We start from the raw sequence: 13,248 nt of genomic DNA, 5'->3' as shown, positions 1-13,248 counted from the left end.
TTACTAATCATTATAATAAAGCTACGTTTAAACACATAAGAGCAATAGGAGAACTTGTTTAGGTGTAGAAACTCCAGAAATAGTTACTATCACCCAAAGTAGGTATAGCAGTTTGTTTAAAGTCTAGTTGTCTTTCTTGCTCACCTTACAATGACAAATTTTATATGCCAATGTATATGTTACAGTAGTTTATAACAGAGGGTGGGAGGCACAGGGATCTCTTACTGAGATAGCAAAACAAAATCTTTTTTGTCAATATTTTGGTTTGTTGTGGATTTAGAATAAATTCCTCTGCTTAAGAAATATTTATGGAACATACCTGTGGGCTAGGCACAAGGATACATCAGTTAGCAAAGATGACAAAAATGGAACTTTACTGAATTGTAGTATTTATACTGAAGTCATAGTATACTGCAAATATAAATATATATCTACATATATAAATATATACATATTTACATATATAAAAATATACATATTTATATATATAAATATGAACTTTAGATGGTTAATGATGATGTTAGGGGCTAAGTACAAATCTAGATTCAAATTTTAAGATTCTAAATTAGCATAATTTTAATCTATTTTTATTTTTATTTATTTATTTGATAGAGAGAGAGAAGACAAGTAGGCAGAGAGGCAGGCAGAGAGAGGGGGAAGCAGGCTTGATCCCAGGACCCTGAGACCATGACCTGAGCCAAAGGCAGATACTTAACCCATTGAGACACCCAGGGACCCCAACATTATTATCTTAATAGAAATGAAACTAAACCAGTGGTCCAAGGAACTTACAGTATTGGCAGTTTATCAAAATTGCTTTCCTCTATTAAAGAATCACAAGAGACAGCTTCTTTGTTTGAATGCTTTATAAATGTATATGTTAGCTTTGATAGAGCTAGGAAGTCCTTATAGTTATTACTGAGCTTATAATCATTTAAATTCTGCCTCTATGGTTCTCATATCATTCCTTAAGCAAATGGATTGAGAATCAGGTGACAGAGACCTGTCAGTTTGTGTAATAACCCTTAGTTTCACATAGGTGAACCTAGTGTCTTAGAATTTTTTTCTCAGTTATTATTAGTAATTTCCCAGCATCAAGGCTAAGAAACTATAAACCAGGACATACAGATTAACACTTAGGACAGAAATTTGTTGGAATCAGATATTAAATCAGTAGTGTTTTCAACTCCAGTCAGAACTATGAAGGAAAAAAGAAAAATAATATGACTTTGAACTAAGTTGGCTTTTTTAATCACTATGTGGATGGCTCTCATGAATCTTAATGACAAATGACTTTCAACTAGAAATGAATTATTTATTTAATCTAAATAGCGTCAGAGAAAATGTTTATAAAAGACTTATAAAAGAACCAAATTTTTATTCATTATGAACTGGATATGCTAGGTAATAGTATGTCTTTAAAAACAGAGCTAAGGGCGCCTGGGTGGCTCAGTGGGTTAAGCCGCTGCCTTCGGCTCAGGTCATGATCTCAGGGTCCTGAGATCGAGTCCCACATCGGGCTCTCTGCTCGGCAGGGAGCCTGCTTCCCTTCCTCTCTCTCTACCTGCCTCTCCGTCTACTTGTGATTTCTCTCTGTCAAATAAATAAATAAAATCTTTAAAAAAAAAATAAATAAATAAAAAATAAAAACAGAGCTAAATTTTAAATAGCTTAAAGTATTATCAGTGAAAAAAATAGCATTGAAGCATTTTCAATTGTGACAATAAACAACTAAGTATTCAGTTTAATACCAAAACAGATTGAGTACTCTAAATAAAAATTGTAAAATCTATACAGAGAGTTTTTGGTTTTCTTGTTCTAAAAAGTTCAAGATTGTACCTTGGACAAATAATTGGTAATCAGGTATGCTTGATTACCGAGTGTTTGGGGTCATTTTTCTTGGAGTGAAGACATTTTTCTAGAGTTAATTGGCAAGTCATTATGGGAAGCATCCTTAAAATGCTTGAAACCAAACAAATTACACATAGATAAAATCGTTTTGCAGGGAAGTTTTTGGTTTCATAAAGTTAATTTCATGTGGGAGAGTTCAAATTAATTTGGTTATAATAAATCTATTACAAGAAATAAATGCATTTAAGGTACACTTTTTCTGTCCTCCTACTATTACAAAAATAGTATCTAATTGTGTTATCATTAAATATTTGGAAACTAAGAAGAGAAGTGGTGTTCATGCAGCTTTTTAATGTTGTCCAGATAAGGCTCACCAATTTTCTTTAGTTTTAGATATTATTTTTAAGAAACATGACTCCTTGAATTCTAATGGAAGTTTCTATAGGAAGTTAAGCTAGAGATACACTAATCTTTTTGTTAAGATTTTATAGGTACTTCATTTGTAAGATTATAAATTTTCTGAAATTGTTTCCTCATTATAATGCTTTTCTGAGTTAGATTCTCCCTCAGCATCACTTCCTTTTTTTTTTCCCCCTTAATGAAATTGGTGACAAGGTAGCCCTTTTTTTTATTAAAAGACAAATTATTTCCTGGAACAGGAAACTCTCTGTCAGGGCTTTTATATAACGCCATGCAAGATGTCCCCTGTGCAAGGCCACTTGGCTGAGGCAATGAGTGGGGTCTGAAATTCAGCCCACGCTCCAGTCTTCAAGCTGTGTGCCTTCACACAGGGAAGCATTCACCTGGACGCAGACTTGCTTTCTTCCAGTTCACACAGAGCTACAATATGGGCTGGAGTCTGCACCTTTTCTTCTTCAAAGACGTGTTGGAATACTGAACTCTATCAAATTATAGTCCGGTCTCATTCTAAAAGAAAAGATCTCTAAAAGAGATCTTTTCATGGCCATGACATGAGAAACAGTGATTCATAATCTTTTTACTTACTGTTCTTCCTGCCTTGAAATACTTTTCCTTCTGATAGCTACATGACTTCTTTTTCTCATCTCCCTGAATCTGTGCTCAACACTTGCTTCTTGAAGCCTTCTCTAAACTCTGTATTTAAAGTGCAGTCACCCTTCCTAACACTCTCTATCCCCCTTTCCGCTTAGTTTCTCTTCCTTATATTTGTCACCTTGTAACATACTGTGTTTTAATTATTCCTTTGTATTCTGAGAGGTTAGGGGTTTTCCTGTTTAGTTTTTTGCTGTATTCCCACAGCCTGGAATGATGTCTAGCTCATAATAGTATACTCATTTTATTGAATGAATAACAGAATACAGAATTTCCAGTATATTCTGTAAATCGCACAGAATTTCCTACTCTAATCATGGATACATGGATACAAGTATTAATGATTGATAATTGATAGAGTACAAATTGAAGGCCTAGGTTCTAGAAGTAGGCTATAGAGAGGTTCAAGCCCCACCTCCCCTAAAGACCTGTCCATGTCTGTTTTTTTCATTTTTCAGATGGAAATACTAATAGTACTCACATCATAAAGTTGTGAGGATTAGATGAGTTAGTAATACTCAGAACATGCCAAGCCCATTGATACCCAACATCAGTAATTTGGTGCTAATTAGTTTAATCTAAGGAAAGGAGGGCAAAGAGGTCATATACTTTATTATTTACACATTTTTCAAGGACCCACTGTTGTTCCAAGGATTGTGGAACATAGATAAGACTGGTTCCTACCTTAATTGGGAAGGCATTCATAGAGATTCTTGCTTCATGAGGTCACAGTTTATTGAAGGGGAAAGAGTAGTGATATTATGTACTTCTTCATAACAACCATCTTCTGATTTACTTAAGTCTATTCGGTAAAGTCAGTAACAGTAACTTTTTCTGTCTTCACTAAGTTTATGGTCAAGTTGGGGAGAGGAGAAGTCAATATTTTTATGGATTTACTGTCTAAAATAACTTTATAATTAGGTATTACAAATAAAATGGAAAACATTAGGATAATAAAAATTTTCTAGCTTTGAGATAGAAATGGGAGGTTTCATAATCTGAATCTTATTTTAAACATCTTTATGATCTAAGATTTCTCAGTATTTTCTAACTTTTCCTTCACATTCGGTTATACCATATTACTTTGATTTAATTACAGTTATTCAGAATAATAGATCACCAAGATGGAGAGGAACTTCTATCAGAAAAGTGATATGAGAGCATAATAACTTTATCTGGAGTAGAACCTGCTGATTTTACCAGCCTTTTAAAGTTCATTTTTCTTATGGAATATCCATAATTATGTTTGACCTCTTACAAAGTCTCTAGTACTTGTGGGCTCATAGATAATTATGATTAAAAACATGACTAATACTTTTGTACCAGCAGTAATTATTTATTTAGCATTTGTAAACTCACATGATCTAGACTGACAATAGTCTAGAATAGTATACATATTTCTAACTCCTGTAATTAGTATGTAATTAATGCAGTACTTCATAACTGCAGATACACACAGATAAAGATATTTTTTACATGCTATAAAGTGTAGGGGAACCTCAGTGGCTCAGTTGGTTGGATGTCTGACCTTTGGTTTCGGCTCAGGTCCTGGTCTCATGGGCCGTGGGATTGAGCCCTGCCAGTGGGAGTCTGCTTCAATATTCTCTCCCTCTGGCCCTCCACCTGCTTGTACTCTCCCTCTTTTCCTCTCTTTTTCTGTCTCATTCTCTCTCAAATAATCTTTTTCTTAAAAGGTAAAAATTCTAAAAAGTAATAGTGCCTTAATGTACATTTTTAGTCAAGTACAGTTGACCCCTGAACAATGCAGGGGTTAGGAGCGCTGACCCCCTGCCTCCTTCCCCTATACAGTTGAAAATCCATGTATAACTTGATTCCCCAAAAACTTAACTACTAATAGTCTATTGTTGACTGGAAGCCTTAGTGATGACATACACAGTTGTGAACACATATTTTGTATGTTTTATGAATAACATACTGTTTGCTTACACTAAAGTAAGCTAGAGAAAAAATGTTACTAAGAAAATCGTAAGAAATTTTATCTTGTACTTCTCAATTCTCCTTTACTCGATACTATCCATAAAACTGTTCATAATTTTTTTATTTATTTCACAGGGAGAGAGAGATCACAAGTAGGCAGAGAGGCAGGCAGTGGCGGGGGTAGGGGAAGTAGTCTCCCTGCAGAGCAGAGAGCCCAATGCGGGGCTCGATTCCAGGACCCTGAGATCATGACCTGAGCCAAAGGCAGAGGCTTAACGCACTGAGCCACCCAGGCGCCCCATAAACTGTTCATAATTTTAAGTGAACAAAAACAGATTGCAGAATAATATGTCTCATTTTGTTTTGTGTGTGTGTGTATGTATTTAAGTAAAAGAATATATACCAAATCTTAACACTGGTTACCTTTACAAATACTTATAATAGCTTCTCTTTTATAAAGAACATTAATATTGTTACTCTCTTCCTTTTTCAGAATCTGATATTGATGCTGCCACTGCAATGATGCTTTTAAATACTTCTATAGAACAAGGAATTTTAGAATGTAAGCAATCATGCCTTTCTTCCTAAAATACATTTTTGTGAGTGCTTTTTCAAATGTAATTTAGAATATAAAATATTTAAATATTATAGGCAGAATTGTTTTTTCTAACTAAATTGTGTTTTCATTTGAATTACTTAGTTTCCATTTTATTGTATTTCCATTAATATATGTGAGCAGTTATGAGATTGAAGTTAATACTGTGATATTTTTACATGGACCAGGAAACAAGGAAATAAATAGCATGTGTGGAAATTAAAGTTGAGAATTTAAAAGTAAAAATGAAAGTCATAAATAACAAAATATAAGAAATTTATATATAAATATAAGAAATATAAATATATATAAATATAAGAAAAATATAAGAAATTTATAACTTTGGAATTGAAAAACCCTTTAGATACTAAGTGCAAAATCCATAAAAGAAAACATAGGTAAATTTAAACATCAAAATTCTGTAGTTCTCACAACAAAAGGTATTTGTAAGAAAAGTCACACAAGGAAAACACTTGAGAGAACATTTTTTTTTTACTATGAATATAATAAACAAAAGGTTAATATTGAGTAAAAGGACTCTACAAGTAAGAAATAAGAAAGATATTCAGAAAAGCCAATATATGAATTAGGCGGGTCTCAGGGAAGGAAATAAAGTGGAAACACACATTTGAAAAGATATGCAGCTTCTCTAGAAGACAGGGAAATGCCAAATGAAACAATACTGAGATACTACTTTTTTTGCCCATGAGATTATGAAAAATTAAAATGATAATATTAGGTTTTAATTGTGAGAACCGAATATTGTTGAACACTGTAGGATGTAAGTTAGTACAACCATTTTGGAGCACAATTTGAAAATACCAGCCACAAATACAAATCAAACTACAGTGAAATCTCCTACTAATTAGAATGTCTAGTATCAAAAAGGTAAGAAATTAACAAGTGTTGATGAGAATGTAGAGAAAAAGGGAACCTGCTATTGGTGGGAAGGCAAATAGGTGCAGCCACTATGAAAAACAGTATGGAGATTCCTCAAAAAACTGAAAATAGAAGTACCATATCATCCTATAATTCCACATCTGGGTATTTACCTGAAAAAACAAACACTTAATTTGAAAGGATACCTGCACCCCTGTGTTTATTGCAGCGTTATTTGCATAGCCAAGGTATGGAAGCAAACATCTTCTGTCCATCATCAGTAGATGAATGGATAAAATGTGATATATATACACAATGGAATATTACTCCACCATAAAAAAGGAATGAAATTTTGCCATTCTTGACAACATAAATGGACCTAGAGAGTTTTATGCCAAGTGAAAGAAAGCCAGGGAAAGACAAACTGCATATGATTTCACTCATATATGGAATCTAAAAAACAAAACAAATGAACAAACAGAAAACAAAAGCAGATGCCTGGGTGGCTCAGTCCATTACGTGCCTGACTCTTGGTTTCAGCTCATGTCATGATCTTGAGGTCCTAGATTGAGCCCTGAGTAGGCTCCATGCTCATGTGGAGTGTGCTTGTCCCTTTCCCTCCCCCTCCACCCTTCCCCTAACTCCTCTCTGTCTCTCAAATTAATAAAAATCCTAAGAACAAAGAAAACAGGCACCTGGATGACTCAGTCAGTTAAGCATCTGCCTTTGGCTCAGGGCATGATCCCAGAGTCCTGGGATCAAGCCCCATGTCATGCTCTTTGCACAGCAGGGAACCTGCCACTCCTGTTTGTACACTTGTGTGTGTGTGCATGCTCTGTCAAATAAGCAAAATCAAGAAAGAAGGAAAGAAAAAAAGAACAGAAACAGACTTACAAGAGAACAAACTGGTGCTTGCCAGGGGCAAGGAAGGTGGAGGGATAAGTGAAATAAGTGAAGGCAGTTAAGAGGTTACAAAATTCCAGTTATAAATCACAGGGGGATGAAAAGTACAGTATAGGGAATAGAGTCAATAATATTGTAAAACTTTATATGTTGACTTTACTTACATAATGTTTAGAATTGTCAAAACCTATATTGTACTCCTAAAACAAATGTAAGATTGTATGTCAACTATACTTCTGTTAAAAAAAAAATACCAATTACAATTTAAAATGTATATATCCTTATACTTAATAAATCTGTTTCTTGCTATTCTAGAAGAATATTTGCATATGTGTAAGAAGAGGCATCTAGAAGGATTCACATTGCAATATTATTCATAGTGAAAAATTGGGAAAACCTAAATATCAATAAGAAAATGGTTAGCTCAATAGTGGTACATTCTTATTGAGGCATTCTCTACAAACAGCTCAAAATAATTATAATTTTCCTGGAAAGGTCAAGTCATATCATTAAGTGATTCTAAAATGTTTCAAGTTAATACCAAAGGATGGCATATAATGTCTAAGTAAAAAAAGAAACAAGTGAACAAAAACCTACAGAACTTTACTAACCCTAAAACTCACTACTCGTTTAAATGGTCTGTTCTTGGCAATCAGATGCATTTGACCTACTGATGGAAGTGTTTTTTTCCACAGGTGAGAAGCCTCTTCCTCTTAAAACAGCAATGCAAAAAAAGAGGAGTTACAGCAATGCATTTAATCATCCCAGTACTGTGCGATTGCAAGAGAGTGATTCTTTGGCCACGAGCATTGATCCAAAAGAAGACCACAATTACAGTGCAAGTAGCATGGCAGCACAGCGCTGTGCATCCAGGTCTAGCGTGTCTTCTCTGTCCTCTGTGGATGAGGCATATGATTTTATCCCAAAGAGTAGCCATGTGGGAAGTGATGGCAGTGAAGGATTTCGCAGTGAAGAAGATACAGATGTTGATTATGAAGATGATCCTCTTGGAGACAGTGGCTATGCATCACAGGCTTGTGCAGATACCTCTGAAAAAGGACAGCCAGGCAAAAAGATGCGCAAACAGTTATGTCAAGAAATTGATGAGGAGCTCAAAGAGGCAGCTGGATCTCTGCTCCACCTTGCTGGAATCCGTACATGTCTGGGTTCCCTAATAAGTACTGCAAAGACACAAAATCAAAAGCAGCGGAAAAAATAGAAATACTTATTAGTGTGAAATTATTTTCAAGTGTGGCAATACTCTTCTACTTAATTCTTTACAAGGGATATCAAAGCCATAATGGACTTCTTTTGGTTTGGGGTGGGGGAGGGGTGCTAATTACCTGTTTATTTTGAAACATTTGTTTTAATCTTTATTAAATAATTGCTGTTAGGACCATGTCCAACCATAGATACGATGCCAAGTCCTAAAAGCTAATTTTTGTGTTAAGTGTCTTTAAAATTTGGAAATTTTTTATAGGAAAATCCACAGCCTGTGTCTTAAAACTTGTAGGAAGTATCTTTTATTCTGTTAATATGTTAAAGTGTAAGAATTGGCAACTCTGTAACTTTTTCTCATTTTCCTTTCCAATCATTTGTAATTAGCTATAGTTGCTGATCCAGCCAAAAATGTTGCTGATGTCTTTCTCACATACTTCTCTCTGGACACATGCAACCCAGTAGAATGAGATTTTGATTTTTTATTTTGTCTTAATTTTTGTTTTTAATTATTTTTTGTTGAAGCATGGAAAAACTTGAATATAAATTGGAAAAGGTCCTAGATGTCTCAAAAGCTCCTTTTGGTTACATAGGCAGGAAGTACAGCAAAGAGTTCTTAAAATTTAGAAAAGTCAGTTTTGTGGTAAAATTTCGTCTAAGAATACTCCAATTCCTATTACAATATTATCTTTGATTTTTTTTTCTTCCCAGATGTTGCATAACATATACTGGGGCCTTTTGTTTGTTCCCAAAGTGCTTTGCAACCATTGTTTGAATTTTAGCCACTAGCTGTCTTTGTTGAGTAGAAACAATCCAATGAGAGGATATAGCCATAAAGTGTGTTACGGGGTTAACACCCATTTTGACACACTTTTTGCAATAAGAGAATCTTTCATGTGTTGTTAAATGGACTGCATTCTGGGAATTTTGTAGTAGGAATGGAGTGTAATCTAATAGAAATATTTTGAATAGTTACTACTTATGTCCTTTTAAATAAAGATAGATCATTTAGGAAAAACTTCCAAGGTTTGTATGATATGAATTAAGTCTATATGTATTCCTAGTTAAATTTAAAAGGATTTAACAAAACTGTAGAGACAAAGTACCTTCATGAGTTTCAAAATTCATATACAATTAAATCTTATACAGTATACCCTTTGGGGGAGGCAGTTATAATGTATGTGCCATTTATTCCATGCTAAAAGATTTTATATTGCTGTTCCAAAGGTGCACTGACTAAGGCTTTTAAGTATTTGAACAAATCTGCTTCTGTGAGACATTTTTCCATATCATTTTTATGGTTTGACTTTATTATTTAGAAAGAACACAGGATACTAATAAAACTAAACTTACTCATTATGTATATATTTTTACAGTGGTGGAAGCAACTTTCCAAAAGTTTAATCTTGTCTCATGGTACATTCTGTTTTATAACAATGAACTTGTTTTCATTTTCCTGATAATTTCGTATATCCATACATACATACACACATAGATACATAGGCTCATGATTTGGGTTGGTTCTGAGCTGTTTCTATGACTAAAACGTTTTCTTGGATTTTTTTTTAACTTGTAAATTTTATTTGGGCAAAACTGTTGAATGAGAAGCATAATGGAAAACATCTTTTTCAATTGGCAAAAATTTAAGCCAGGGATAACAACATTAATATTACCTGTCCTGTTTCCATGTTCATTGTAAATGAACTTGAATAGGCATGTTAATAGTATCGGTGCTGTTGAAATACAGTAATTTTTAAAGTTGTTGATAGTGAAAAATAGTTCTTAAGTATGCAGGATGAGGTATTTGGGGGTTGTTTTTTTTTTTTTCCTTCTTCATACATGTCACATCTACTACAGAAAATGGCTAATCCAAGTTGGTACCTTTTGCTGTAGACAGTGACTGTAACACACACAAAAAAATGCTTATACCACAGTATAAACAGCACACAGATTATAAAAATCACTTTAATAACAATATCTTAAAGCTGTTTACAGTGGCCCTTTTGATAGACATTAGTGAAAGTGTATTTCAGTGATCTGGTTCCAGTGTATTTTGTTCAACTGAAATTCTGTACCACAGATGTTCTCTCTGATTCCTGTCCATTAGGTAATTACTCTTCGTAAGCAGAGAAAAATGTTCTAAGATAAGGAGGGGGAGAGTTGTTCCCTCTTTAAGAGGGATCTTCAAAATTATTTTCATTTAATATAAATAACATAATATTCTACACAATTCTTATACAGAATTCAGTGCATCACTTTCCATTTACTGATTTATCAAAGCAGTTATTTTCAAGGGGAAGTAGCTTTTTAATTATGATTCCCCCATTATTACTTCCATAGATATGATCCCATTCCTCAGGTGTGTTGAGATAAAAACATGGCTAATAACCACCCAATTAAGGAAAGTCATTTCAAGTCCTATGGACTGGAAATTGTATTTCTAATAATATATTAACAAGAAATTATACTGTAATAGAAACAGTTTGGCAGTCCCAGAGAGGTTATATATGTTCCAGCATATTTTAAGACTGTGATTTAAGCTAACATAATTTGCCTTACATTAATACAAATTGTTATAGCCAATTCCAGTTTATAATAGATATCTAGTGAAAGTTTTGAGTCAGCACAATTAATCTTTATCTTTCACATCCCAAATAGAATCAGTGTTCCTTGAATATAGATTTTTGAAATTTGTTTGTGCAATATTATTACTAAATTGATATTTTATTTTACCTATCAAATTCAGAGAAAGAAAACATTACTTGTATTCATGGAAAAGCTAATTATTGGTGGATTGCCTCCTTTTTTCCACCTTTGAGCCTTTCCTTTCCTCTCTAGAGCCAGCATGACTTCTCTTAATGTAGATACCCTGTATATAATAAGGTTTAGAATATATATATTTTTTCTTTTGCTACTTTCTGAGGCATTATGTAAAGGGTTCATACTAGGTGGTTAGTTAAATATATGTAAGCACGAATTCAAAGGTAGAGAAAGCGTTGAGGGAATGTGTGTGTCTTCATAGACCAGGAGGCCTTTCCTAGCAATTTAACCAACAGATGTGAATACTTCACAAAGCTATAAAGACTTCTGTCTTAAATACTACAGTAACTTAACAACCATTTTTGAAGACCATAGCATTTAATTAAAGGCTTTCTGGTTTACATATACTTTACAGGTTTTTGTTGTTGTTGTTGTTGTTGTTAGTTTGAAATGTGTAAGCTTTGATTTAAACAAAGTTTACTTCACTGTGTTAATGATGTACTCAAAATATTTATTGAAAGACAAAGTAGAGTATTTTAATGTTATACCTGCCATTTTTTCTTAAAGCACATTTTTTTGCATCTAACTGCCAGTGCCATTGTCAAAACTTGTTTTTAAAATTGTTGTACATTTCTTATTAAACTAAGTGCTTCAAGTATTATGTTGCCATCATATAGTGTATAAAAATGTATAATTGCCAATTCACTGTAACTATTATTTATTTTTAAATGAAGTGTAATGCTTTCTGATTCAAGAAATTTGAGTTGTTAAACTGGTTTCCTTATCCTCTTTTCTAATGTAGCATAAAAATTGCCCTGAGTTTGAGTTATAACTGCCAGTAGATGACCAGTCACAAGTGAACCACTTCTCAGTTGCCAGTCTTCACTCATATTAAAAGCAACCTAACAGATATTTAGTTTTTGTATCTAATCTCTGATTATTAAAATGTTTATAAAGTTTATTTTTACCAAAGAGATGCAATTCATTATGATAAAGTATTGCAGAATAAACCTTGTTTTATAACATTGTTGTACTTTCTCTGTTCTTTTGGGGTGGGTAGTGTAGATATAAGTGGCTCCTACTTATACATACACATGCCATTTCCATTTTGGTGGTACAAAGTTGAAGTCACACAAATGAAAAATAAAGTTTTAATTTCAGAATATTTGTCTTTTTTTAAAGTGTTGTTTTCCCTGTTTTTTACAGGCCATTTTAGTAATTTTGAAAGCTAAAATAGTGTTAATTATTCTCTTCCTGAAGATGAACTTTTCATATATATTTTTTCATATACATATGAGATATTTTGAAATATAAGAAAAATTGTGCAGATAATGAAATTAAGATTATTTCTAAATATAGTAGTGTTGTTACTTCAACAATATCCAGTACTACTGTGTGTTTAAAAATTGGGGCATCCATTATAAAATGAAATAATGGACAACCAACATCTTGATGTTAATCCCCCCACCCCCTACTTCCCTTTGAAATTCTGTGCTGGAAATTTAAATGGTATTAGCTACATGGAGTTGTTTATTTAAAATGAGTCAAATGAAATAGCTGTATTGATTCAAAACTACCACACTCTCTAAGCCCTCCTTCCAAAGCATCTTTTTGATATACAAAATTATTTACCAAACATAGGCATTCGGGACTCATGTATTTATTCCTTAAGAATGTTATTCTCGTTTTTGGTAGGGTCTTTGCCTGGTTTGGGGATCAGGGTAATGCTGGCTTCATAGAAAGAATCTGGAAGTTTTCCTTCTGCTTCAATTTTTTGAAACAGCTTCAGGAGAATAGGTGTTATTTCTTCTTTGAAAGTTTGGTAGAATTCCCCAGGGAATCCGTCAGGTCCTGGGTTCTTGTTTTTTGGGAGGTTTTTGATCACTGCTGCAATCTAGTTACTAGATACCGGTCTATTCAGGTTGTCAATTTCTTCCTGGTTCAATTTTGGGAGTTTATAGTTTTCCAGGAATGCATCCATTTCATCTAGGTTGCTTAGCTTATTGGCATATAACTATTGATAATAACTTCTG

General features: G+C 33.5%; 1 protein-coding gene across 7 annotated transcripts in view; it reads left to right on the top strand.

The window, feature by feature from the left end:
• The window catches only part of FOXN2 (forkhead box N2), a 67,547-nt gene extending 55,309 nt beyond the window's left edge, over positions 1-12,238 (top strand). For all 7 annotated transcript variants that reach the window (XM_082746887.1, XM_082746888.1, XM_082746885.1 and 4 more), the window contains 2 exons: positions 5,354-5,422; positions 7,933-12,238. In XM_082746887.1, the coding sequence (XP_082603013.1) occupies positions 5,354-5,422; positions 7,933-8,456 (593 nt within the window). In that variant the 3' untranslated portion in view covers positions 8,457-12,238. The remainder of the gene's footprint in view (positions 1-5,353; positions 5,423-7,932) is intronic.
• The last annotated feature ends 1,010 nt before the right edge of the window (positions 12,239-13,248 follow it).

The sequence above is a fragment of the Mustela nivalis genome, assembly GCF_964662115.1.
Source record: "Mustela nivalis genome assembly, chromosome: 8".
Taxonomy (NCBI): Eukaryota; Metazoa; Chordata; class Mammalia; order Carnivora; family Mustelidae; genus Mustela; species Mustela nivalis.
Note: the sequence above shows the minus strand (reverse complement) of the source record. Positions and strands in the feature narration are given on the sequence as shown.